Source organism: Pararge aegeria, chromosome 4, assembly GCF_905163445.1.
Source record: "Pararge aegeria chromosome 4, ilParAegt1.1, whole genome shotgun sequence".
NCBI lineage: Eukaryota > Metazoa > Arthropoda > Insecta > Lepidoptera > Nymphalidae > Pararge > Pararge aegeria.
In genome coordinates this window covers 15,824,491-15,851,287 of record NC_053183.1, presented here as the reverse complement: position 1 = coordinate 15,851,287, position 26,797 = coordinate 15,824,491, and the positions used below count along the sequence as shown (strand labels likewise).

General features: G+C 35.3%; 1 protein-coding gene across 1 annotated transcript; it reads right to left on the bottom strand.

Annotated features, from left to right (window-relative positions):
* Positions 1–3,704: 3,704 nt before the first annotated feature.
* LOC120623374 (MFS-type transporter SLC18B1-like) lies at positions 3,705–25,852 on the bottom strand. Its single transcript, XM_039889374.1, has 10 exons — positions 25,502–25,852; positions 20,326–20,495; positions 16,052–16,199; positions 13,032–13,218; positions 11,549–11,664; positions 9,774–9,979; positions 8,846–8,941; positions 7,082–7,250; positions 5,929–6,080; positions 3,705–4,622 (listed from the first exon to the last, which is right to left on the bottom strand). Exons 1-10 carry the CDS (start codon positions 25,607–25,609, stop codon positions 4,451–4,453), a joined length of 1,524 nt encoding a protein of 507 aa, XP_039745308.1. The 5' UTR covers positions 25,610–25,852; the 3' UTR covers positions 3,705–4,450.
* Positions 25,853–26,797: the final 945 nt, after the last annotated feature.

Sequence of the window (26,797 nt, the reverse complement as noted above, 5' to 3'; positions counted from 1 at the left end):
ATTATTATTATTTTAGTATTAGGAACGCATACAATATACAAATTTTACATTTGAAAATTATCACATACGACACCATGAGCTGATGTGTATGTCAATACCATGTGTACACAACTTTTACCATTTAACGTCATGTAGGTATACAAACAAAAGGAGAAAGAAGTTTGAAAACGATTTTTTTATTCCACTACAAGTTAGCACTTGTTTGCAATCTCACCTACTGGTAAGTGACGATGCTTTTTATTATGTTTAAGATGGTAGCGGGCTAACCTGTTTGGGAGTGTGTTAGTAATACCCCTAATCGGTTTCTACTCAACATCGCACTGGAACTCCAAATCGCCTTTGTCCAGAAGTATTCCACTAGACCAGAGCAAAGAAAATTCAGAAATTATAAATTCCGAACGAACCCTGGACCTCCTACTTAAATTCAGAGCTCGCCGTTGCGCTAAGGAGGTCGCCAATGAATGAAAACGGTATTTAGCTACATATGTATCTGCGTGTCTGCCTGACTGTCACTTTAATATAGATCAGTACGCTCGATAATACAATGAATAAATAAATATACGACGACATTACACACATCGCCATCTAGCCCCAAAGCAAGCGCAGCTTGTGTTACGGATACTAAGATAATTGATGAATATTTTTATGAATCTATCTATCTTCTATATATATAAAAGAGAAAGTGTGTGGGTATGTTCCGTATAGGCTCCGAAATGACTCGACTGATTTCAATGAAACTTTCAGCGAATCTCCGGATTGCCTGGCGAGTAATCCTGTAAAGTTTGGTGACGATCGGAGCACTCCTATTTTTGAACTGTCAAACTGTCAAATACAGCTTTTATTTACTATGATGATATTCTATTGTTGGGTGTACATGGGTGTAGATAATGATCTTCACCCGCTCGAGAAGAGAATAGAAGAGAATGAATACGGAGAGAAATAAATGATTTAATATATTATGAGACTTAAATTAAAAATTGATGAAAAATGATGTAAGTTTTTTTATTGTTTAAATAAAATAAAGCAAAATCTAGCCCGGCGAAGCGGGCTGGGTACGCTAGTAATATATATAAATACTTATAATATACAAGCTCAATGTAATATCTTTTGTGTTGGTGTATTACAACAATCTAATAGTAGCTTCATGTGATGATCTTTGACCTTTTCTAGATTACTTATTGCAGGAATTTGACCTTTCGCTTGCGTTGTTAAGATGTTCCCATAACCGTTCTTAAACAAATACCTATTACGGATAGCGTCTGATGCAAATGATATTTGCGTTTGTTGAATCCACTTTCACATTTTTTTTTATTCCACTACAAGTTAGCCCTTGACTGCAATCACACCTGGTGGTAAGTAATGATGCCGTGTGGAAGATGGTAGCGGGCTAAACTCTCAGGAAGTATTGTAGTCGTACCCCTAATCGGTTTATACGCGACATTACACATATCATCGTGCTTAGAAAGTATTAGTAAGGTACTCGTATTCCTAGATATATTCATAGTCATCACTTCAACCGATTGTAGTGCTCTGCTGGAGATGAGTCTTTTGTAGGGACATCCACACGAGACGTTTTATCGACACCCAGCAACTCGTTTGATGTCGTCTGTCAACCAATGGTGTGTTCGGGGTCGCCGTTCCAGCACCTTGGGACCCGAGCATCCAACAAAATAACCTGACATAGGTTTTAGAGTCATATTTTTTATTTTCATCATTAAATATTTAAAACGTTCTTCCAAATAGTTTATAGTCACCTATTTACACCTATTTATAAAAAACTTTTGTAAATTATTAATAACTTAAACCTTTGTACAGAATCAGGTTATCTTTTGTTCTAAGATCCAATAGTTTAGCCAAATAAGACTTAGATTTAAAAGAAAACATTTCATTTCAGGTCCATACACAGAATTAAGAGACTAAAATAAAAATAAAGTTTAAGTAGGTTATCTCAGATTTGAAACAAAGAAAATAAACTACTTAAAAAAGAATAATTAATTAACATTAAAATCAAAAATTGAAAATTAAAATAAGAATATTTTAAAATTATTATTAAAAAGAAAGCAAAATATAAACTAAGCAAAGTATACTTTTAAACCTTTTTTCGGAATCAAACTATGATGATTGAAGGCGCCTTATAATTATTTATAGCAATGTGGTGTCGTAAGCATTTGCTTGATAAATGTGTAGTCTAAATAGAGTATGTATTCTACACCTTAGTGAAAGGGATGTCACTACTTTAGACTTGTTGGCACTCAGTACTAGTACTAACGAAAGGGGTGATGGCCTAGTAAGTAAGACTTTGGCTTCTCTTTATGGGGCACAGAGTTCGATCCCCGGAACACCTCTAAATTATCGGACTTATTTGCGTTGATAGCCTGGTGGCTAGGACTTCTGCCTCTGATGTACCCACAAGTGGATACTATATAAAAGTGACAAGACAATAATGCAACCTTTTCTTCGTAAAACGGTCTAAAAAGGGCAGCCTTTCTTCTGGATCTCAAAGGCACCATTCTCTCCAAGCTAATCTTCAGGTAACTATGTTTATATTAACAACGTTAAAAAATTACAAAATGGGTAAATAGTTGGTTAAAATTTATGTAACTACATCGCGTCCGCGACTGTCAGATATTTGTTGTAGAGAAAACGACCTGAATTCGTAATGCATTAACCAATAATAGACGTCCTTGCTTTCGAAAAGTACCTGCGCCTTCGAACTAAGGCGCTGAATCTTGTAAAATATGGACCGGGGATATTATATCGGAAGTTATAATAAAATAATTTGAAATGTTAAACTAAGTTTTTTGATGTGAAGCATCTATCATCTATAGGCGGAGCGTAAACCTGATTTTTTGAGTGGCGACGCATCGCCACGCTTTATGATTACATTTTTGTATTATACATTGTAGTATGTAACAATAAATATGAATATTAATTTTGTCATGAAACAGTCATTATTAACCGACTTACAAAAAGGATTGGTTATCGATTTGGTGGTATTTTTTTATTTTTATTTGTGCAGCAAATTTATAATGATTTATCATTTCATTATGCAATATCTGCAATAACTTACAGAAAACAATGTCGATGTTTCACATCTGCCAGGCGTCCCGTTTTTATACATAATAAGGATTTTTTTATATTTAATATATGAGGAATTTATTTATTATTATGTTTTCATATTTAATTTGCAAGGACGCCTCTCGTGATCTAACTTGTCAAGTTAAAAACTTAACTTTGGGGTAACGTAAATCGGAATTGCATGATTGTTAAATCTTGAGTGCTGGATCTCCATAGCGTCATACACAGGTCCTCCCACAATGAAAAGGGGTTAACGCCGTAGTTCACCACCTAGCCCAGTGCGGATTGGTGGACTCCACACAGAACATTATCGAGAACTCTCAGGCATGCAGGTTTCTTTATGTTTCCCTTCACCGTTGAAGCAATTGATATTTTAATTAAGTAAAACGCACATAACTTACAAAAGAGGTGCGTCCTGGGATTCGAACTCGGCCCTCCGAAAGTAAATTCGAGCTCCTACCCACTGGGATATTACCGCTTCATCAAATAGATTCGGATCTCCATATAAAACTACAGTTTTGCCAAAAGCAGCTGTGACAGATTATGTCTAAGTTTACAAGTTAGCCCAATCAAGCAGCAAATAAAGAGAAACACAAACTTTTCTTCTATTTAATAAAATATTTACATCAAATAACTAACTTCAATTGCACAATATATTTGTTACATATTTTAAAGAGAATCAATAATTATACAATGTCCTTAGATCAAGTAGTAAACATATTTAATCACTCATAATTAAAATAATAACGTGTAATCAGTTGCTTCATATGTGTAGAAGTGGAAAATATATACATTTAATAAAAAAATATATATAATCAGTATGCTTCTAATATGCCTTCATAATAAATATTGTACTGCTGGTGACAAGATGTACAATGTTTTCTCTCCGTCTGTCTTTAGTCATTTGACAGATGACACAAAACACAAAACATTAGCGTATGAGAAAAAAAAAACTGTGTGAACTGTTTTACAAATTTTCTGTATCCAAAAGGGCCCATATACGCCCCATTGCAAGATAACTAAGTCATAAACTTCGTATAAACAATTGCTCAAAATTTAAAAGCCACTTGTATTAATAAGTTTTCCATATTAAAACCGCCATATTGATTTTTAACATTAGGTAAATCTTGTTATAAAACATATTGAGTGTTAACCATAAATCTGATGATCAAAATCGGCCCAATACGCTACGCTGCAGTGAAAAGTTATAACATAAATACATAAACTGTTAAATATATTACCTTTTTATCACGTTGCACCTATTTCACATTAGTCTCTTTGGTTGTAAATTGTACCCAATTGAATCAGTATTACATACAGTTAAAAGCTACGCTTAAATTTAGTATAATAATGACGATATATTCTCATGCTACTATGTTACGGAGAGTGAGGCCCGGAAGCGATGATCCAGGCTGCCGTAGGATGGTCGGTAGCGGGGCGTGCGCTGGCTCCAGGGGCTGCGACGGTTCTTGTAGCTGGAGCAAGCGATCAGGCTGTTCATGGCTGGCGGCCTCGATTGTTCCACGCTTATACCGTATCGGCGGCTGCAATGGAAACGAATATGGTCATTTGGGCGCGGGAGGGTCACATCCTAAAAAGTTTTACTGACACTTCTGGAACTTTTGACTGAAAAGTTGATTAAAGTGTCACCACAGTCATCAGATGAGCTTATCTTATTCCATATCCTCGAAAAATCGTACGTCACAATACTAACTTATCATCAATCATCAATAGCCTATAACAGTCCACTGCTGGACTAAAGGCCTCTCCCAACGGGAAGGTATACCCAAAATCACCATGCTGGTGATCGCAATAGGTAGATGGTAGTAGTAGCACAGACAGTTCAATCCGCGAGCTTAAGGGACAAAAACTCGGCACAATCGTATCTATCCATGTAACATACCTATGTATTATATTTTTTATATTTATACTAGCGGACCCCAGCGCCATCTGTCGGGCTAAATTGTGAAGCTAAACCATCCAGGGTGCCACCAAGTAGTAAGGAGGCGTTGCCTCGAGGCCCGTAACCCTAACCGGCCTATTGGCCGCTTGGAGATGACCCACACGCACCAAGTAGTGTACCAAAAAAATCATTCAAATCGGTCCAGCCGTCTAGGAGGAGTTCAGTGACGTACACACGCACACAAGAAATATATATATAAAGATACCAAAACATTGACGGCCCAAGCAGATGGCTCACCTAAAGTGGTAAACCATCGCCTATACAGCGAAACATACTTCGCAGGGCATGCCAGGAATACATTCTACTACCTGAGGCGTAGATTTTAAGCCTACTGTGCCTGTAATTACACCGGCAGCCATGTATATGGACTGACACAGCAATGCTTCTTGGCGGCAGAAATAAGCATGGCGCTAGTATTTCCCCAGACGAACTCTCTCACAAAAAGCAGTTCTACTCTTTACAACGTGTATATGAAAACCGAAATAATACTTCAGAGGCGATACATTATATATTGTCGCTGAGACTTATCTGTGAAACCGAAAAGCTAATCGTTTTTAAGTAAACCAGTGCCATAGTTTTTTACTTAAAGTAGCTCTAATATCAAATGCAAAAGTAAAATCAAATGACTCCTGTCACTTTATTAGGTACACGTCTCATAGCGTAGGTACTAGGCACGTTTAGGTCTTTTATCTTCAATAGGGTTGTCATAAGTAAAAACATTTATAATATTTTTGAATTATTTTTTATGGAAAAATAAATATGCTTCTTTTGATTTAACATCTTTACAGGGTGATCCCCTATGAAAAATATTTATGCACTCTTCAACAGTATTTAGTAGTTTTGTTACACGTTGTATATTGATTGATTGATATAATACAACCACTCACCTCTTAGTTCTAATGAGAGGCACGATGTATTTATCTCCAATCAGCACGCTCTCGTCAAGAGTGCCGTCCGTTTGCATGAGGTCTCCCGCAGATACAGACACCTCCATCTTGTAGCGGTCACACGTGCATAGGAACAGAAGAACTACCCCCATCTGTTTCAAAGAAACACATTGAAATCACTAAATGCCATCCTTTATACTAAACTTTTTTTGTGCTTCCCATAATCCATCTCGATGGACGTTAGGATCCCAAGGTGCTGGAATGGCGACCTCGTACCGGTAAACACAGCATTGATAGACCCCCGATGAAGTGGATGGATGACATTAAGCGAGTCACTGGTCGCCGCTAGACCCAAGCGGCACAAGACCGAGGTATTTGGAACTTCCTAAAAAAAACTTATATGATATATCCAGCAGTAGACATCTATTGGTTGATATGAGGATGATGATAATACTAAACATAAACTAAGTTGAGTAAGAATTTCTCATCTAACAATATTTCTGTGTGCCTTTTCATTGGATCACAACTATATAGCACAAAGATGCCAAAACACATTTCCGTAGAAAATTGGAGAACATGCAGTCGAGTAATAAGGCAATTTAAATCCAGTGGAAACCCCGGGTTTTTCTGGGATATAAAGCAAGCGATGCCAGTGTTCAGGATGCAGTGCAGTGCAGTTAAGCCAACCATTACAATCAAACAAACAGATACACTTTCTTATTTATAATATTAGCACAGGATAATGTAATACAGAGTTCTGACGAAGAAGTCTAAGCAGAGCAATTGTGCGGATTGCGGTAAGTGGATGAGGATATGACCCTTTCTGGCCTCAGTAGTGACGGTTCGCTGTCACGGTGTTTTCTTAAAGATGTCGGCATTTACCGCGAAATCTAAGTGGTTAAAATATTGTATCTTTATCATTGTATCTTTATGATTATGGCCACGGGGAACAATCTCCAGAGAGGTTTTCCAACTACGATAACTACTGTGCACAAGTGTGTGCGCAAGAAAGGTCTCTATTCCCTCTCATAGTAGATTTGGACTGGACGGCCGGCATCTCCGACATGAGCTTTTCTTTATACTGTGATTTACGCGGCTGTACAAGATTTAATGCAGTGGAAAATGGGAATCACTGCTATTAGAAAATGCTTACCACGCAAAAATGTAGAATAACGATGAAATAGGTGGAATGCCGGAACATGATGTATTGAAAGAGCAAGCCCGACACAGTGGGGCCGATGAAAGCACCCAGCGCGAAGGTAGACGTCCACATACCAGACACCAGGCCGTAGGTTTCAATAGAATTTGGTAATCCACTGGAGCTGTAACAAAATATACAATCTTGGATAGAAGAAGGCGTGACATTGCGAAAGTCTATGATATCCAATGAACTTTTTTTTTCCAATGAACTTTACGACTGTCCGTTATCTCTCAGATACTGATGAGGTCTATTTTGGGGCGCGCTGTACTAGTTCATACTCGTAAATATTTTACTCTTGCCTTAAAAATATAGTATTTCATTAAAATTAAGTTGGATAGGTACAATATACTATAATATATACATATATTTATGTATAATAATTATATCTATTTAATTTAATTGTGTCACCGGTTGCACTATCCCGTTTTCCCTAACCTAATTCTCTACCATAAAGGGTTGTCTGGAGGAGATCGCTTTAAGTGATAAGACCGCTTTTGCGCATCTTATATATTTTTATTGTTTTGTTACGTCTTATTCTTACTTTTAATTGCGCAATAAATACTTTATCTATCTAAAATCTGCGTCAAACAGACATCTGTAAGACTATACGGAATATTACTTTATTTTATATTTAACAGCACACATCCAAAAAATATCTCATTGAACGTGGGTGTTCAAGTCGTATATTCGCATCCTCAGGACTTGGGAGATGTTGACTTTACAACGAACAATTGCTAATTTAATTGCTTTACATCGCAGTTTATGATATATTCTTTTAGTTCTCTGTTAAAAATGTTTTTTCTGATATTATGTTACATTTCTAAACCCACATAATTATTGTATCTGGAATTTTAATGACGCAAACAATTTGTGTTGTAGCTCAGATCGGATAACTTTGTTCACAAAAGCAATTAATCAAATACCCATTATAGGGGAAAATTAAAAAAGGTTATAGGATTTTTTTAATAATTGGGTTACAGCATTAATTGGCAAACGTATTTAAAATATGAACCCAGGTAAAAAATAACTCAACTATCTCTAATAATTCGGGTTATCAAAGCTGCATGTCAATTAACTTGAAACTAATTGCTTGTTATGAAATGCGGACCACATTGTTATCCTTCGAGGTTAAGGTTATCGAAGTTTTGTTATTGTAAGATTATTTTTTTTATAAAAAATAACATCATTTACGTTGTATCTGAATGAATATGTACGCAGTAGAAGTTTGTGTTAATTGCGCAGAATTACCTATTAAATAATCTTCCATAAATCAACGTCAAAGTTCATATCGCATCCTCTTGAATAAAGAATAGCACCGATGCTTTTAAGTAAAGTTAGTTGTTTCTTAGATATTCGCTATTTTAGATAACAATAAGAACTTTTAAAATTATATTTTAACAAAAATCGACAACTTGTCAATCTGATGATATTGATGTCATCTTAATTCCCATAATACAAGCTACATTTACCTTGAGGCTGATTGGTAGACTTGCAGGTTTCCTCACGAAGTTTTCCTTCATCGTTGAACTTAGTGATATTTTGAATTCCTTAAATTAAAAACGCAAATAACTCCGAAATCCAAATACATAGAATAGAGGTGCGTGCCGGGGATCGAACTCGGTCACCCAAAAAGTGAGGCCGAAGCTCTAACCACTTGGCTATCACTGCAAAGTTCCATAAAGCACTTTCTTATATATAGGAGGTTTTATTACTTACATAGCAGTACCAAGTGCATCAGAAAAAGAAGATACTAGCAGACTCCCTATTCCAAGACCGTGTAACACCAGTCCGCCTATTATTAGCCACAACATTCTGAAAGAGAAATAATTGGTAAAATGTACTGTAGATTTCATCTACTTTTGATTTTTTCCTAATAATGCAAATTTTAATAATTCTATATAAAATATAAGCCTTAAGTTTTAAGTTAAGCCTTAAGACTTAAGTAGGCTCTAAGTTTAATACTTAGTGCAAACTTAAGCCTTATGCTGTTATTAACTACTTTTTTGCATGAAAGCAAAAATCACCAGCTACAACCAATCTTTTGATTTATCTTTATATTCAACTATATCTTTTTTTTTTCTTGCTGTTTTTAATTAATTATGTACCTAATCTTTTCTTTCCCACCACTTATTACTGCACTGCTCAATGCTTTTAAAATTTTCTAATATTTTAAATTAACTGTACTTTTTTGGCAATGTCAGTCTATGTTATAAGATTGTTATTATATATGTATTAAGATACATATAAGTATAAATGAACATAGATACAAAGTTTTTTTTATACTGGCTCGACATACACTTATGCCCATTGGTCAGTTATAATTTTTGAAAATGGCGTAGTATATTTATTCATTTATTTCGCGCTATATAATAAGTTTGTGGTGCTAAAATATAAAATTACTAAGTATGTTTATACTTTGTACACGGTTACCTTTTTTATAGTAGGTAGGTACTTAATTACCTTGTAATTTTCTACATTTAACTTAGCATCGACTGTCTATAATATTTAAAGAGTTCCCTCGATATTCCAGACTACTTCCATGTAATGACTGTTTTTGCCAAAAAAAAAAAAAGAAAATAGCTTTAGAGCATGACAAGCGAAAACATATTTGCTCTATGTGAGTAAAAATAAGCATAGCACTTACGTTGTTTGGTAGGGAGCTACATCTATAAAAGGCGCTGGGCCAACAAGCAAGAAAGCGCCGACTACGAACATGTGACCAATCACAGTGATATACTTCGGCTTGATGTAAGGGTGGTCGCATAGCCACCCCCACGCGGGCGCCGAGATCGCGTATATACCACCGTTGATTATGAAGATCACGCCCACAATTACTGGAGAGAAATGGAACTGAAAGAAAAAACACAGCGTAAGTGCTGGGGTATATGCAATATGAAAATTGTAGGTTGTGTATGAAGTGCACGTCACTGGTTAGACGGTCCGAAGGCGCTGGGTCCCAAATGGAGGACCTTGTACCTACCAATGCTAAGCTATCCAGTAGGATAGAATGGATGAATAGACGATACCTAGCCTAAGGGACTTTCTGGAAACAAGGTGTGGTGACCGGGGGCTCGCGTTATTTTCAATGAATACACAAAAAGGGTCAACGAGTCTACTGGTGATCCGAGAGGTGGCAGATACCTTTGCTAAAGAATTATTTGGAATATCAAAGAGGCAATGTGCTTCCAAAACGTTTTAGGTTGGGGTGTAAGGGAGGGACTAGTACAAGTCAGTCTCCCGAACCGTATATGTAATAATAATACATTGTTCAGCTGGTCCAATATCAACTGTCCGGTAACGGGTGGCAGCGTTATCGGTGCGAGAGGACCAGCACTGCGATCACCAACCCGCATGCCAAGCGTGGCGATTATTTTCATAACTTTGTTATGGGAAATACCAACTACAGCCCCTAGTCCCCCAAAAAGGGGGACAGCCAACATCAAACGAGTCACTGCGAGCCGCTGGAAACAAGCGGCCCAGGACCGTGGATTTTGGAACTCCCTACAAAAGACCTATGTCCAGCATTGGATGGGTTATTTGAAATTTGTTTAGTTTAAGAGTATGCTGTGATAAATCTATTGTACATAAACTACTTCTATACTTAGTTTATCTAATGTTTTCACTAATAAATATTTATCGATCGAAGTTAGTAATTAATAATTATCACTAATCAGCATTGTTGTGCAACGTTCAAGCCCCACGCACCGCAATGGAAGAACGTAGATGGCCAAAGTTCGAACCCCTGTTTCTAATGAGAGAGAGGTTTGTGCCCAGCGGTGGGATATAAAAAGGCTGAGGATTAAGATCATGAAAATGAAATGGTTCTACGTTCTACTGTAATAGTAGGTATTAACTTAATTGTGATAAATAGATACTCATTATAATATTTCCATTTTTGATTTCCTATAATCAGTTTGCCTGGTGGAGATTGCTACCTAACGATAGAGCCGTTCGTACTCCTTAAGGAAACTTTTAAATGATACAAAAATGGTGGCAACAATAAAACCACTAATATAAAATAAAGATTTGTCCGGTCACGGTTTATTGTAAATGAAATTTTATGAATACTGTATGTTATAACAGCTATTATATAGTAATTAATATCAAGAAAGTATGTTTTAGTGTAGTTATTCATGTAGCCAGACTGATCAGAAGTTATGCATTTTTAGCTTTTTAGTTGGGGAAGTTCAAAATTCAAATTTTCTTAAGTCATGTAGGTCTATCACAGGCATTTATGAATCGTTCATACTTATAATATATATAAGAAAAAACATATTATGTTTACATAATTATGGTGTGATCGTCTGGTGGTGAATCTTTTTAACTGCGTATGCTGCAGAGCTAAGTCTGTTTGATACGATATATAAGTTCTGTTCTGCGGGCCCCATTGAAGTATTTCTTTGTGTTCACTATTCTTACCTCTCGTAAATGTGGTTCCAATGTCGCCTGCAGAAATCCGATACTCATACTCGTGCAAATGATACTGATTGCAGCTAACAATACTCCAGGAATCCTCAGCAACGACATCATTGTTGCTGCGAAGAAATAAAATACAACGTGTATAAGGAATCACCGTGTAAAAATATTAAATGGAAAGAAGCATGATTATTTTTACATATAAAAGAAATTAAAAACGATCTAAGTGTTTACTTATGCCAACCCTATTGCAGAAAAAAGACAGACACGCGCGTAATACCAACGCAGTACGCTACGCGACGCGTATCTAATAAAGTGACAGGAGTCACTTGATTTTATTTTGCATGTGATGTTAGGGATGTATCTGATTTTTTTCAGTAAAAGCTATGGCAGCGGTTTACTCGAAAACTATTAGATTTTCGGTGTCACGGTTAATTCTCAGATACAATCATAATACACATCTAAAGCCTATGAAGTGATAATTCGATGTACATTTACATGTTGTATAAGTACAAACATTCTTACTGTTTAACAATGCGTTTATTGTTAAAATAGTCAAGGAACATGAATCTATCATTTGCTCGCGAAAAGCAGCATAATCTGTTAGGTGTAATTTATAACATCTTTAATCTTTACACTCCACACCAAACAAGTTTTCTGAAAATTTCTTTGTACGCCATCTTTGATTTCGCACCGACATCGGAGCATCTTCAGCAGGCAACAGGCAAAAGACAAAAATATTTGCCCTGATTATATCCACTAGCCAAGGATATAATTAAAGTGTCCACCTGCTAAAGCACGGGAACACGGATTAGGATAAGTGTACCCCCGTTTATTATTACACTATATATTATTTGGATTCGCTTGTGCGCCAGTGCTCTGAGAGTTGATAAAACTGTGAGGAGATAACTGTCTCCTGCCCATTCGAGCTGTGCAGGAGATGTTGACTTTACAAATAATAATTGCTTAGTAAAGTTTGCTTCTATCCAATGTTAAATTGATATTGGATTGTTAAGGAGAAGTTTGAGCATGAAATCTTCATGAAATTCTGCTTAAGAAGAAGCCTTTTTTACTCAATAATAACTTATAACTATCTCAATGCAATTAATCAAGCTGATTATAATCATTGCTCTGTTGCTGCGTGAAAGAATGACAAACCAACAACAACATTTCCGTATATTTATGGTTATTTAATATGTTCTATATATTTTGTTATTTTTTAAGTTCATGTATTTATATCAAAATATCATAAATATATACATATATATATGTTGTACCACCTACAAACCTTCTAAAGTATTGTTTTTACGCCTTTGGTTGCCTGAAAGAGATGGCTATAAAGACGATAAAGACGCTAAATTGTACCTTTTACCTTAACGGTATATTAATTGTACTGAATTTTATGTGTGTGGTGTACAATAAAAGTATATTGATTCATATTAAAAATATTAATGAGTTAGTATTAAAGTTATATCCAGAAACTTACGCCCAGTGGGTTTTACATCCTCGTCATCAAACGTTTTCGGCAGCGTGAGGTAGCACAGAATGGCAGTAAGGAAGAGAGTGAAACCGAGTACTGCAAAGGGTAGAGAATAACCTCCCCAGTCGTATAAGGCTCCTCCCAGCATTGGGCCAACTATCAGACCTAGACCGAAGAACGTTTCCAAGGATGCCTGCAAATTGTACCATCGTTAACCTAATGAAAGCGCGACACTTACATGTAACAAACAAGTACCTTTTTATGCTTGTACCCTCTTTTCAATATTTTTGTATAAAGCAGAAATATCCACAAATATTTCGCAATTTACTTATAAGTGGTGTAATTTAACATAATTTTAAGATATTATGAGTTGCTTATTGTAATTATACTGTATATTTTAATAGGTGCCTTAGCCTTTAAGTAAATGTTATCTTGTGTTTTACTATTTGTGTCGTATGTATGCATATATGGTTCTGTAAAATGATATTGATCAATAAAGAATTTCTTAAATAATAAATAATAATAATAAACCTAATGAATAATGCCAATTCACACAAATGTGTGTTGCACATAAATCTCTATACTAGAATAAATTGACAGGGCTAAATATACCGCTATCCCAGTCAATGCAGAACGATATGAAAAGGACAGCACTACGCTTAGAGCTGCCAATTTAGTTTAGTTAGGCGTTAGTTAGTAATAGCGGGTAGGACTTCGATTTCACTTTCAGGGGGCTGAGTTCGAAACCACACGCACACGCGTTCGAACGCACACGCATAAATTATCAAATAAACATCGTGAGGAAATCTGCATACCTGTGAGTTCTCCATAATATTTTTAAAGGTTAGTCTACCAATCCGCACTGTGTCAGAGGGATGGAATATGGTCTTAACCCCTTTTCATTGTGGTAGGAGACCCGTGCCCGGTGATGGGTTTATATGATGATGAAATTGTACCCTCTTGCTCTAGTATGTTTATATCTCGGTAACTACTTTTTACTTTGGTGTACAATAAAAGCGTATTCATTCATTCATTCATTCATTTATTTATGATAATGAAGAGGTTTTAGTTTCGTTTTGAGGATTAGTACCATTGTCTCACTACTGAGGACATCCGTCCTCTGTTGCTAAGCAGGCTGTATAGCCTGCTCATCAACTCAAAGCACGCTCTAAGTTTGCTCTATGGATCTCAGCTTCAGATTTTCCACTGTGCTCAAATGCTTTTTCATGATGCGAACGCAGGTTTGTCTCATGACTATGAGCAGTTTATTTGTACTTCGAGGCGCCTGAACTTATTGTTGTGTCCATATTACTTCACTTAGTACGTGCTCGTCCGTTTTTTTCATAGCGAATCGTTTACAGTGATTTAGGAGGTGTTTTGTTCTAAAAGGTTGTTTATACTAATCTCCATAAATAACACGACAAATTTTGGTGTGTCTTTTAAACAAAATATGCAAACTAACTGTCTGTCGTCAAGAGTTAGATTATAAAAATCATCGCCTAATAGTGTAAGATTAAGAGCAAAACTTACAAAATTAAATATTGCCATGTAACATTTTTAAACACTTAATTCCTGAAAATATGTATATTATTTAAAAAGTAGTTCCCACTAACATAGGTGTGCAACATAGTATACTTTCTGTTCATCTTTTTTATGTTGACAAAGCCAGAGAACTCCAGCAAATCGGTCCAAATAGGTCGGTTCGGTTTACTAACCAGCTGGACCGATTTTGATAACACTTTTTGTGTGTTTGAGTTAATTTATGGATGGTTCAGAATCGCAATGAGACCCACTTCCGTTGCAATCAGTGTAAATTTCTTTATTTAAAGCATCGTGCCCTAAAAAAAGTAACCGTCTACAAAGTCCACTATTATTATATATATATATATATATATATATATGTCATATCGTTTTCCTTTCCATAACAACAAATTGTGATGATATAGAACTTGATAACATGATTTCAGGTCACTTGAAATGATAAAAATAGGTCAATTTAAAACTATAAAACAACTGACACATAGTTGTTTAACTACTTGTAACAATTACATTAGTACTTTACATAGCTCATTAATTTAATGTGAGCTTATATCTACTATGATTACAACACCCTACTTTCTAAAACATATGCTCTGGACGTTTGTGTCATTTTATTTTATTACTCAACTATTTTTGTATCCCTAAGATTGGAATTAGATGGTTCATGATCTGCAAAGGAAAACTGTAGACAAACATCTGAACGATAAGATAGGGATCTTATTCTATGTATGTTTGTCTATACAAATATTCAAAAACTAGTTAGGGCAAGTCCAAAAGATCGCGTCTAACCTGCGTCTGCGTACATATTACAACCAGCAGGTCAGAAACACAAAAACATACGGGCAGTAGTGGTTTAATCGAGCGCTCTGATTTGTCGCAAGTAGGACACAAAGTTAACGCGGGCTCATCGCGTTTGTTTGACCTAGCCTTTACTATGACGGATTTAAATGAAGTGAAATATCCTCAAAACTACCAATTACGACGGAATTCATATTTACTGTAAACTAAACCTCTTAAATAAAAAACCAAATCCCACTGAAACTATCAATCAGGAATGATATCATATCAATCTCACTTACAATTATTATTAAACCTGTTATTTTAAGGCAAAGATCGAATATTGGATTTCCGGATTAGGCTCCATTTAAACCAGTCCTCGCATAAATTTTTCACACCACTCGCTCGACAATACTTCAGAGTCAGAAGTGCAGTAGACAGCGCTGCGGTCTTTTAGGTAAGAGATCCCGAGATCGAATCCTACCATGGACAATTTGTAAATTTATAATTTTCTAATTTTCTCTGATCTGGTTGAGTGGTAGGATTAACCACCGGCAGGGTGGTTAATAGCCACGTGGGGGTTTAATAACTGCCCCTAACAGGTTAGATTGCAGCTTACTTGTAGATATAAATAAAATTCGTATGGGTCCAATTCCACAGAATATACAAGGCTAGATCAAAAAGGTTGGTAACTCACAAAAACTACTTACAAACATACTGGCGACGTTGTTGGGGAACTCCTTGGCGATAATGGCGAAGGACGCGGTGAGAAAGGCCGCGTTCCCCATCGCTTCGATGATCCGGATCGTGAACGCCAATGTCACGAACGGTATGTGGCCGTCTACTTTGTCTAGTAATCTGAAAAGTTATGTGGACTATTTTTTAGAAAGCAGAAGTTACCTACCACTTTTTTCCACAGTTTAAAGTGGCCTAAAACATTCCTTGTAAGTATTCCCTACGTTGGATCCATACAAAGTTTTACGTCTTGTTTCTACGACTTGTTTCGGACACGCTTATAATGGGTATTAAACAAAATATTAAGAACATACAGAACCCTCATTCAGCCTTCTTTGCACGCAAGTACATTGTGTTCAAACAGTGAGAACGCCCCTCGCACATATTACTTCACGACCGACTAATGTTGCTAGCTCACAAACTTTTCCCATTTTATGATAAACGTTTCGAAAATTAGACGTAAATATATAATATTGGATATAAGTAGCCGTTACTTTGCGGAAATCCATGATATATTATGAAAATTAAGCTATACTTTATATAATTTCTTCAATCCTTATGCTCCACACCAAACAGATCTTCGGAAATGAGATTCGGTTTCCGGAGCATGGTTTCGGAGCGAAACGTGCGTAGAGGGTTCATTGACGAAGATCTGTTTGGTGTGGAGTATAAGGATTGAAGAAATTATAAATTAATCCATACAGATTCTCCTGCTTTTCGCGGAGTATAGCAAATTAGGCTTAATTTTCATGATAGGTAAAATAATTACTGTCAACTGCTAAATCGAATGAAGTGACTAACAACCTGCTCGAGAAACACTACTAAAGTGGAGTGGTTTTTGTTGCTTCAATATTAGTCGTGTACACGGTTTCTGTATATTATATTCTGTATATATATACTAATTATGTGGGTTTCTATATATATATACTAATTATGTGGTATTAAACTCTCCAGACGTTTAAAGAGCTGTAAACGGGCATTGAAAGCCTCGCTGTTGGTGCATATAAAAAACGTCAAGTGAAACGCTCTGACAGAAAGCAACGAAGTCTCTAACTGTAAAAGTTCCTTTGAAAAATATCTTTAGTCTTTCTCAGATGTGTACGACAGCGTTCTCGTGACCCAGCCGATAGGCGACGAGTTGAAACACTTAGGGCTTTAGTCGGTAAGAGTCCGACATATCTACTACACCTCCCCGGGAGCGCTGGTCTCCATGAGAATACCACAATAGGCGATAAATCGAGCCCGAGTTAATTGTTTCAAAGTTGTTATCGTATCGTATTCGCTGCCAATTCTTCTTACTTCATCAGCTTAGTCAACATGGACTATTGCAAAGGAATACTCTGCGACTATTCTAGTTTTATACTACCTACTAGCTGTCCCGGCGAACTTCGTACCGCGGATTTTTTTTTTATGAGTGTTATATTTAAATACTTATTATCCTATTCCGGTCTAAGAGGAATCCAAAAAATCAAATATCATAAAAATTGGTTAAGCCGTTCTTGAGTTATAAATGGTGTAACTAACACAACTTTCTTTTATATAAATAGATATATATATATACTAGCCGTTTCCAGCCCGCTTCGCTGGGCGAATTGCAAAAGGAAATAAATTACATTTTATGTTTCATTTTTATTTATTTTTTTCATATTTTTATTATTCTCCTTTTTTTTATTTTTGTATGAACATAAATAGGCCCCGCGGATAGAACTGTAAGCATCGATATTGTTTAGACTTACTCAAATTCCAAATTCCATCGATTTAGCCTGTATCTTTCATCCAGGTGATTTTTCTCACTAATATTCATTGTATCTTTCAATGTGCAATCATTATAACATTTCCGTGCCTTTCTTCCAAAAATTAATAATAATTGACATGAAGAAAAAAATTTGAAATGAGCATTGAAAGTTTAAGTTAAAGTCATTGCAAGTCTCATATGTGAAGTTGAAATCTGTCTAGGTTCAAGTGCGACGAATTTTTTGTTAACTAAAATTTTCTCCGTGACATCAATTTTTTATAGAAAATTAATTGTGCATGTTTTTTATGAATTCTATTGGAATAAGTAACTAAATTTCTTTTCCACATCTCATGTGCTTGGAAAATGCATTCATTTTAATCTGTTACATATCCGCGATCCCGCAATAAAAGAATTCGTCGGTTATGTAATCTGCAAAAGTAAAATGAATGTAAAATTCTTAGTCCGTTGATTGGATAGCTACATGTAAAGTTAAGTTTTTGAAACCTCTCAATGACTTTTTCTCCGCTGCCAAAAAGACGATTGTTGTAAGGAAATACACGAATATCCCTACATACACGAAGATCCCCACCAAATTTGGAGTCTGTAGAAGTTACAGGTTAGAAATAAAATTTTTAGATTTTATACCCACCCCCGCAATTCCTGTCGGAAGTAGATTTTATTGAAATCCATTTTGAGATGTTCTTTATGTGAATATAAAAGATTCCTACCATATTTAGAATTTTTAGAAGCTATATTTCGAAATTGAAATTTTTATTGTTAACACCCACCCCCGCGAACCTTATTGGAGGTGATTCATTGTAAAATCCGCTCGAAGATCATTTTTATATTACATATAGAACACTCTCACTAAATTTGGAGTCTATAGGAGCTATCGCTGGAAAATTAAAAATATTAATTGTTAATACCCACCCCCGCAACCCCCTGTGGGGTGAGCTATCGTAAAATTCGTTCATAGCCTATTTCTACACCTCTTACAGAAGATTCCTACCAAATTTGAAGTCTATAGGAGCTATAGTTTAAAAACGGGAATTGTTCATTGTTAACGCCCCCGCAATCCCCTTTGGGGAATAATTTCTTAAAATCTATTCATAGCTGACCTCAACATAGCAAAATTAATATTCCTACCAAGTTTCACGTTTCCTACCAAGTCTTATGGTTCCCGAGATTTCGTGGTGAGTGACTATAAGGATGGGAATTCTTCGATTATCATCGAAATTTTTAACTTTTTATCGGGCTTTTTTAAAATTTTCTTACATACAAAACTTTCTCCTGACAATTCTGAAGATAAAAAAAAAGCCCAATTGGTCCAGCCGTTCTCCACTACCGTGAGTAGATTCTTAGCTGAATGTAAAAAACCATAATCCGTTTAATACACTCTGTTGAAATCCATGAAAACAAAAGAATCAAGAGAAAATGCTTATCTTTTGTTTTTATTAGCGGGATAAATGTTCATAAAAGTAAAACAGCAATAAAAAAATGAAGGAATGTTGGAATTCAAAAAATAGATAGCCATAAACCATCTAGGAAAAATTTCGCATCGAATGGTGGTAGTTTCATGTCGATACGATCAGTGGTTTAGGCGTGATTGAGCCTCAAACGAAGACCATTTTCATTATATATATATAGATAGAAGATAAGATTGTTTTTATTAGCGGGATAAATGTTCATAAAAGTAAAACAGCAATAAAAAAATGAAGGAATGTTGGAATTCAAAAAATAGATAGCCATAAACCATCTAGGAAAAATTTCGCATCGAATGGTGGTAGTTTCATGTCGATACGATCAGTGGTTTAGGCGTGATTGAGCCTCAAACGAAGACCATTTTCATTATATATATATAGATATATATATATATATATATATATATTTAATAGTAGTTGGTAGGAAACCGTCGCCTATAAACAGAGCAACACTACACAGGGCATGCAGGGAATACGTCCAGCAACAGGCCACCCTGTGTCCATTAATTCGAGGCGTACATGTCTCATGTGCCTATTTTCACACCGGCAACCACGTCCTTCAGAACGGAACACAGAATTATAACAATACTGCTAAGTGGCACAAATGAGCATGGCGTTACTTCTCCGGTCGAGCGTTGTCACTCAAAACTCTACTACTATATACAACTTGTAAATGAAAATCGAAACAATATTTCACAAACTTTAGAGTTGTAACGATATGTACTGTCTCTGAGACCTATCTGGGAAACCGAAAACCTAATAGTTTTTGAGTAAGCCAATGCCATTGTTTTTACTGAAATAAATCAGATACAGCCCTAAGATCACATGTCAAAATAAAATGTTACTCCTGTCACTTTATTAGGTACTATGCGCTTGTCCGTCTTTTATCTTCAATAGGGTTTTCATAAATATGATTATTTTGATTTAATATTTTTACGGGGTGATTCCCAATGTAATATACTAATGCATCCAATCAATATTGTGTGTGTATTTTCTGCGTAAAATGTTCTTTATGTGTTTTCTTTTTGCTCACCCAAATAAAATGGCACATGTTGATGTGGTCAATATCCCCGCGTTGAAGACTAACTTAGGCCCCAGCTTATTCAGATGAGCTCCGTAGAAAGGGCTGATAATAAAAACCGCCAGTTCGAACACTCCGAAAACAAGCCCATACTCTGTAGCAGTACAGCCTTTCTTTTCAGCCTGGAAGGAAAAGTATCAATTTAAAATAGAATGTTCATAGCAAAGAAAAATTATTTTGTTTTCGGCCGTGGCTAGTTACCACCCTACCTAAAAAGATGTGCCACCAACCGATTAAGTGTTCCGGCGTAGAAACCAATTAGGTACCCAGGCTTCAACACTGCCCTACCCCTAACGGGTTAGCCCACTAGCATCTTAGAATGCATCATATTTTACCACCAGGTGGCACAGCAGTCAGGGGTAAACTAACTTACTGCCTTAACTCGTAGGCTGTCATCATATCAACCGATAGACGGCCACTGCTTGACATAGGTCTTTTGTAGGGAGTTCCAAATTCCACGGTTCTGTGCCGCTTGGATCTGCGACGCGCTTAATGTCGTCTGTCCGTCTACCTCGTTGTCCGTCGACCAACGCTGCGATTACCAGTTCGGGGCTGCTATTCCAGCACCTTGGGACCCCAACGTCCATCGGTCGGGCCATTATCGGGCATAACTTAAATTTTGTAGGGTCTCATAACAAGAAAAAAAATTAACAAAATAAAACCGTCTTCGGACAAAAAAACCCAACTTTAAAGTGAATATTTTTCTAAAGAGATCAGTTGTCTGTTTCAGAAACTCTTCATCAAATGAAGTTTAAATGGGACCATTTCGGAATATACCCATTTCAAACAAAAAAAGAGCTTTGCAAATTCGTTTATATACGACGGAGTTATGCCGGAACTTACGTTAAAAAAAATATCCGAATTCATAAAAATACAGCAGTTAAATTTCGACCTACCAATGCATAATCATACATAAGAACCTGCTATTAGCTCGACGTTGGTTTATTGATATAGGCCTAATTATTTCTGATATCCTTGTATATTTATTATGTATTCGAACGGCAATTTATGGTTGGTACACTTATGTGCTATTAAACTTCAATAATTATATTTATTTAAAGTATTATCAATGTGCGTGCTAACATGTCATAATTATTGTCATTGATAATATCGTAATGTCTGTTTAATAAAGTAAAGCGAAAACAAGTAAGATGTAGTCTAGATCGCACTGGTCCTATACAATGGGGTAGTAACGAGAACAAAAGACATCGATATAAATATTATTATTAGATCATTAAAGTGGTGTTAATAGATAATTATATGGTATGGTCTTAATATTACTTGCATACTCCCTAATAGGTTAACCCGCTACCATACACTTCATAATTCCTTATCATTAGGTGAGATTGCAACACGGGCTAACTTGTAGTAAAATATAAAAAAATCTGCTTACGAGCGAAACATTACAATAACAGACGACATTGAAATAACTCCTGAAAATTAATCAGATAAAAAAATACTAACCAGAAAATACTGGTGTAAGGAAACAAAAATCGTATTGTTTAAACACTAACTCCGTTGTGGTAGACTCCAAAAGGGTGGAACAGCATCAAGCGAAAGGAAGGAGCCGCAGGAGGTATGCGTTAATTAGAAATATCAGTTAAAACATAAATAAAATAGCCCATAAAGCATGAATCTAAGACTAAAAAAGTTTGAAACAAAATGTTACATAAAATAAAATTACATATTTCTGACAATAATAACCTCCTTTCGAGGGTACACCGTTCGATCCTCGGCACGCACCTCTAACTTTTCAGAGTTACGTGCGTTATGAGAAATTAAATATCCCTCGATTTAACGATGAAGGAAACAAGCATACACCTGAGAGGTGTCCGTTAAATCCTCAAAGGCATTTAAAGACTACGAATCACTACTTAGCCAGCGTGGTTGCCTACGGCCTAGCCCTTCTCATCCTGAAAGTGAATCCGTGCGCTGTAAAAGGTTGCTTTTGGGTTCAAAATCATGATGATAGTGATTTATTGTTACGAAATGTTGTTTTATTGAGGTAGTATAAAACTACGTCAATCTAAGTATTTTATATGATACCTTCTTGCGCTTCGACTCGATATCGATAGATGGTCAAACTTGCATTCCTAATTACGTTTATTTAACGTTGCATGTGAAACTTGGCGCTTCGTACCTAATTGTATTAAAGTGATAACCCTTATAAGGTTATCACCTACGAGTACATTATCATTGGGACAAGACTACGCATGTATGTAAACTCGAAGGTAGAGGAAAGCGAAAATAGACCTTTGGAGCAGCGGCATGCATACAAGGTATGCACAGGGTACGCACTAGGCGGGCAGATGATATATGATATAAAATAGAAAATATCTCCAGTATGATTTATAAAAAACTTAATGGAGCTATAAAACCTTAAGTTTTTATAACTATTATCATTATCTATACCCCAGAAGATTTCTGCTTGGTAACTTGGTCTTCAACTCACTGGAAACAAGACGAGCTTATGACCAGCTCGATACTGCTTTAAGATTCTTACTGGGTGGTTAGACTGTCCAGAGTTTCATAGCAAGTTGTGTTGTCGGTCTGTTCCCAGTAATTATTGTTAATGACGTCTGTGTCGCCAATGAAAATGCCTTCCTGTCTTGCCGTACAGTGTCCTGCATTAGATCATCCCCTTTCTCCTTCTTTGTCACTGCTGACAGAGTCACCTTACTCTGACATATATGCGATCCTTGCAACACGACTGTTAACCATTGCCCGCAGTACTGTGAGAAATGTAATTGTATTTTGTTATAACCTAACTTGATTGTGTAAGAACATAGCAGATTACTATTGTTACGTGATTTTAATGATCATGTTGTTTATGTTTTTTCTTTTTTGTTCTCTTTTCAATTTGTATTATTTAATTTACTATGTTTTTAATTAGTGTAGTAGTAAAGGTGGTAACCTTATTGGTGGAATTAAAAATAAATAATAATTAATTACTCGTTCTGGTGATTTTCATCCGTTTTGTATCATCTTAACCGCTTAGTGCAAATTCTGCTTTGAGGCAGCATAAATATTTTATTCGTAATACAGAGCTGGAAATTTGTATGCTAAGTATATTATATTTACCTCGTAATCAGTACAGTGTACGCACTGTACTGATTACGAGGTATATCTCACATGGTTAGGCTCAAGTTCGCTCTCTCTGAGGTCCGTATTAATAAACCGACATCAAGCTTAAGACCAGATACTCAGATTTACCGATATTTTATTTATTTATTTAAACTCTTTAACACAAATAAAAACATAAAATAAAATATATAAAAATAATAAATTAAAATATATTATGATAAGCTTATTAATGAATAGATGATATAAAAATAAAAACCAGTCGTCTTATTGCGCAAGATAATAAGCTTTAACTGCATTTTTAAACATATCAAGCGATTTTGCCTGTCGTATGTCGTATTTTAGTGGATTTCATAAGACGATTTTTTTTTACTCTACTACAAGTTTGCTATTTACTGGTGGTTGTAATCTCACCTGGTGTTAAATGATGATGTTGTCTAAGATAATAATGGGCTAACCTGTTCGGAGTATGGCAGTTATAGTAAACCCATAACTATAATCTATATATATTTGACAGCCGATTGGCGCAGTGGGCAGCGACCCTGCTTTCTGAGTCCAAAGCCGTGGGTTCGATTCCCACAACTGGAAAATTCTTGTGTGATGAACATGAATGTTTTTCAGCGTCTGGGTGTTTATCTGTATTTTATAAGTATTTATGAATGAATAATGAATGAATGAATGAATACACTTTTATTGTACAGCAAAGAAAAAGAGTAGTTACAGAGATATAAATACATATCAAGAGAGTACAATTTGGTGGCCTTATCGCTACATAGCGATTTCTTCCAGTAAAAGGAAAAAAAACATAGAAAAGAGGTAGGTGGTCCAATAAATAAGATTTAAAATTATACAAATATATAAATAAAATAAAATATATGTTTATGTGTATTATATTCATAAAAATATTCATCAGCTATCTTAGTACCCATAACACAAGCTACGCTTACTTTGGGGCTGGATGGCGGTGTCTGTATTGACGTAGTATATTTATTTATTTATTTATTTATAATCGGTTTCTACGCGACATCGTACGGGCAAGCCTTTTGCGGTAGGGTAGTAACCAGCCACGGCTAAAGCCTCCCATAAGACAAGATGTTCGCGCATGTACAATTCCTATATGCAAATATGTTTTGAAACTGTTATGATACTACTCTAATATAATTAGACTTCTACTATAAGTTCCAAACATTTTTCTATTTCTTTTATTCAATATATTGATATAATTCCAATTAGTAAACATATAATTTATTTAGAAAGTAACATTAATATTTACAAAAAAAAAGTTATTTTAGTTCCAAACTGTATATTCGCAGGTACTATCCCGAATATCTCGCTTACTCTATTTACGGTTAACCACGGACAGTTTTATTAAGGTCCGGCTGCACTGATTTTCATTTAATTTTAACAGGTTAGTAAGTAAGAGTACAATATAAAGGGCTACGCAATCCTTGACAACCACGCCAAGAAAGTAAAATGGCATAGGTGCACATTGTGAGGTATTTTTAAACTTTTTTGAATCAGTTCTTAGAGTTATAGCAAATATTAGCTCTGATAAATAGACGGATAGACCAACCGTCACATATATAACAAAATTTAAAAACAATTGTTTGGTTTATGCTAATATTTAAATTATTAACATGTATTTTAATTAAAGTCATTGTTAATTACTTCAATTTTATTCATATGTTTTGATATAAAAGTTGTTTAGTGATATCAAAAATTAAAAAAAGACTTATTTATTAATTTTGGTAATTATAAATCAGTTCTTTTTATTCATTTTGTGAAATATACATTGTTATTACTTGCATACGTTCAAATATAATAAATAACGAGAACTTTCAATCTGATCAAGATGAATTTTTTTGCATAGTGGTAATTTAGTTCTCAGAAGTTTGTTGAAATGGTTTGAAGAAATTAAATTACTGTTTATAAATATAACATCTTCTTTGTTAGGTCTGGTAAAGCCAGTGCTCGGCCGCGTCTGAGAAATAGGCCAAAGCAAATTAAATCGGGTATTACCTGGGGCTGGTAGTACCTGTATACTAACCTCTTGTGGAAAAAATGGAGCTTGAAGTGCGACGCATATTGCATTACAAAAATCAGCAACCGAAATCACCACCACTGTCAACCACTGTCTTCGCGTAAATTCCCGCATTTTGACAAAAACACTTTTCCAAAAATATCAAGTACTGACTGACACTCAATTAATGACCTAAATATATATTATTCTCATCGTCCCATAAATTATACTTAATTTTATTATATTGTAAGACTATATACTTTATTAATTAATATTATGAATCGAAGTCACGAAGTTTCTAAAAATAAGACAACGAAAAAAGAGATAAATACGAGTTAAATATAACAAAACGTCATAATTTTCTCGATGCGGGTATGTAACTGACAGGAGAATATCGAGGCAACTGTACCAATTTCATGATAACAAAGTTATCGAGTCGTCTTGGACAGTTTGATGTTGATGTCCATTGACGGTTATCTCAGCAATCAATTATGAATATAGTGTATAGTCACAGCGATGTATAAAAAATTACAGAAAACCCCTTCAAAATTTAAGTCAGTAACAAAATGAAAAATACGGTATTGTTATACCAAATGGGGTTATTTTTTTCACTAAACAGTAATGTATTTCAGAATTTCTGAAAAATACAACCTAATTGAGGTCGGTAGCTACCTTAAAATTAACGAGATGTTATACAATTGAAACACGATAACAATATGTATATTAAATGAGTTATTATTGAATTTTTAATTGCTTTTATTACTGTAAACATTTTGATTGCAAATGTCGGGGCCACAACTGCTTGGAGTCAATGACTTTTCTATTACTTTCACGTAATTGAATCGTGATATATGCGCATCTCGAGCAAAAATATTAATGTGAAACTAAAGCCAATTTCTTATCTAACAGTTTCGGTTATTTAAAGCACTGAGATATATTATTATGACCACGTTTTTTGCTAGGCAGTTTAAATGAAGCCTTTCAGTTTCAGAGTGTATCATATCTTATTCAGCCTGAAGGTGGAATGGTGAAGGTGGAATCCTTAACATAATTTTGTATTATTAATCTCACACAGTATTGTGACGAATTAAGCACAAATACTATCGCTTAAAATTATGAAAGCTTATGGAAAATGTTTTTTGTCTTAATTACAATGTAATTAGAATAGAAGTCGTAAAATGGGGTTATATCTTATGAATCGATTTCATTTCTTAGTTTTTGAACAATCTCGATAAATTACAAAAGCAAACAACTCATTACTTCGATGCCGTAGGAACAAGACAAGTAAACTTACTGATATATTTTGACGGACAAATGACCAAA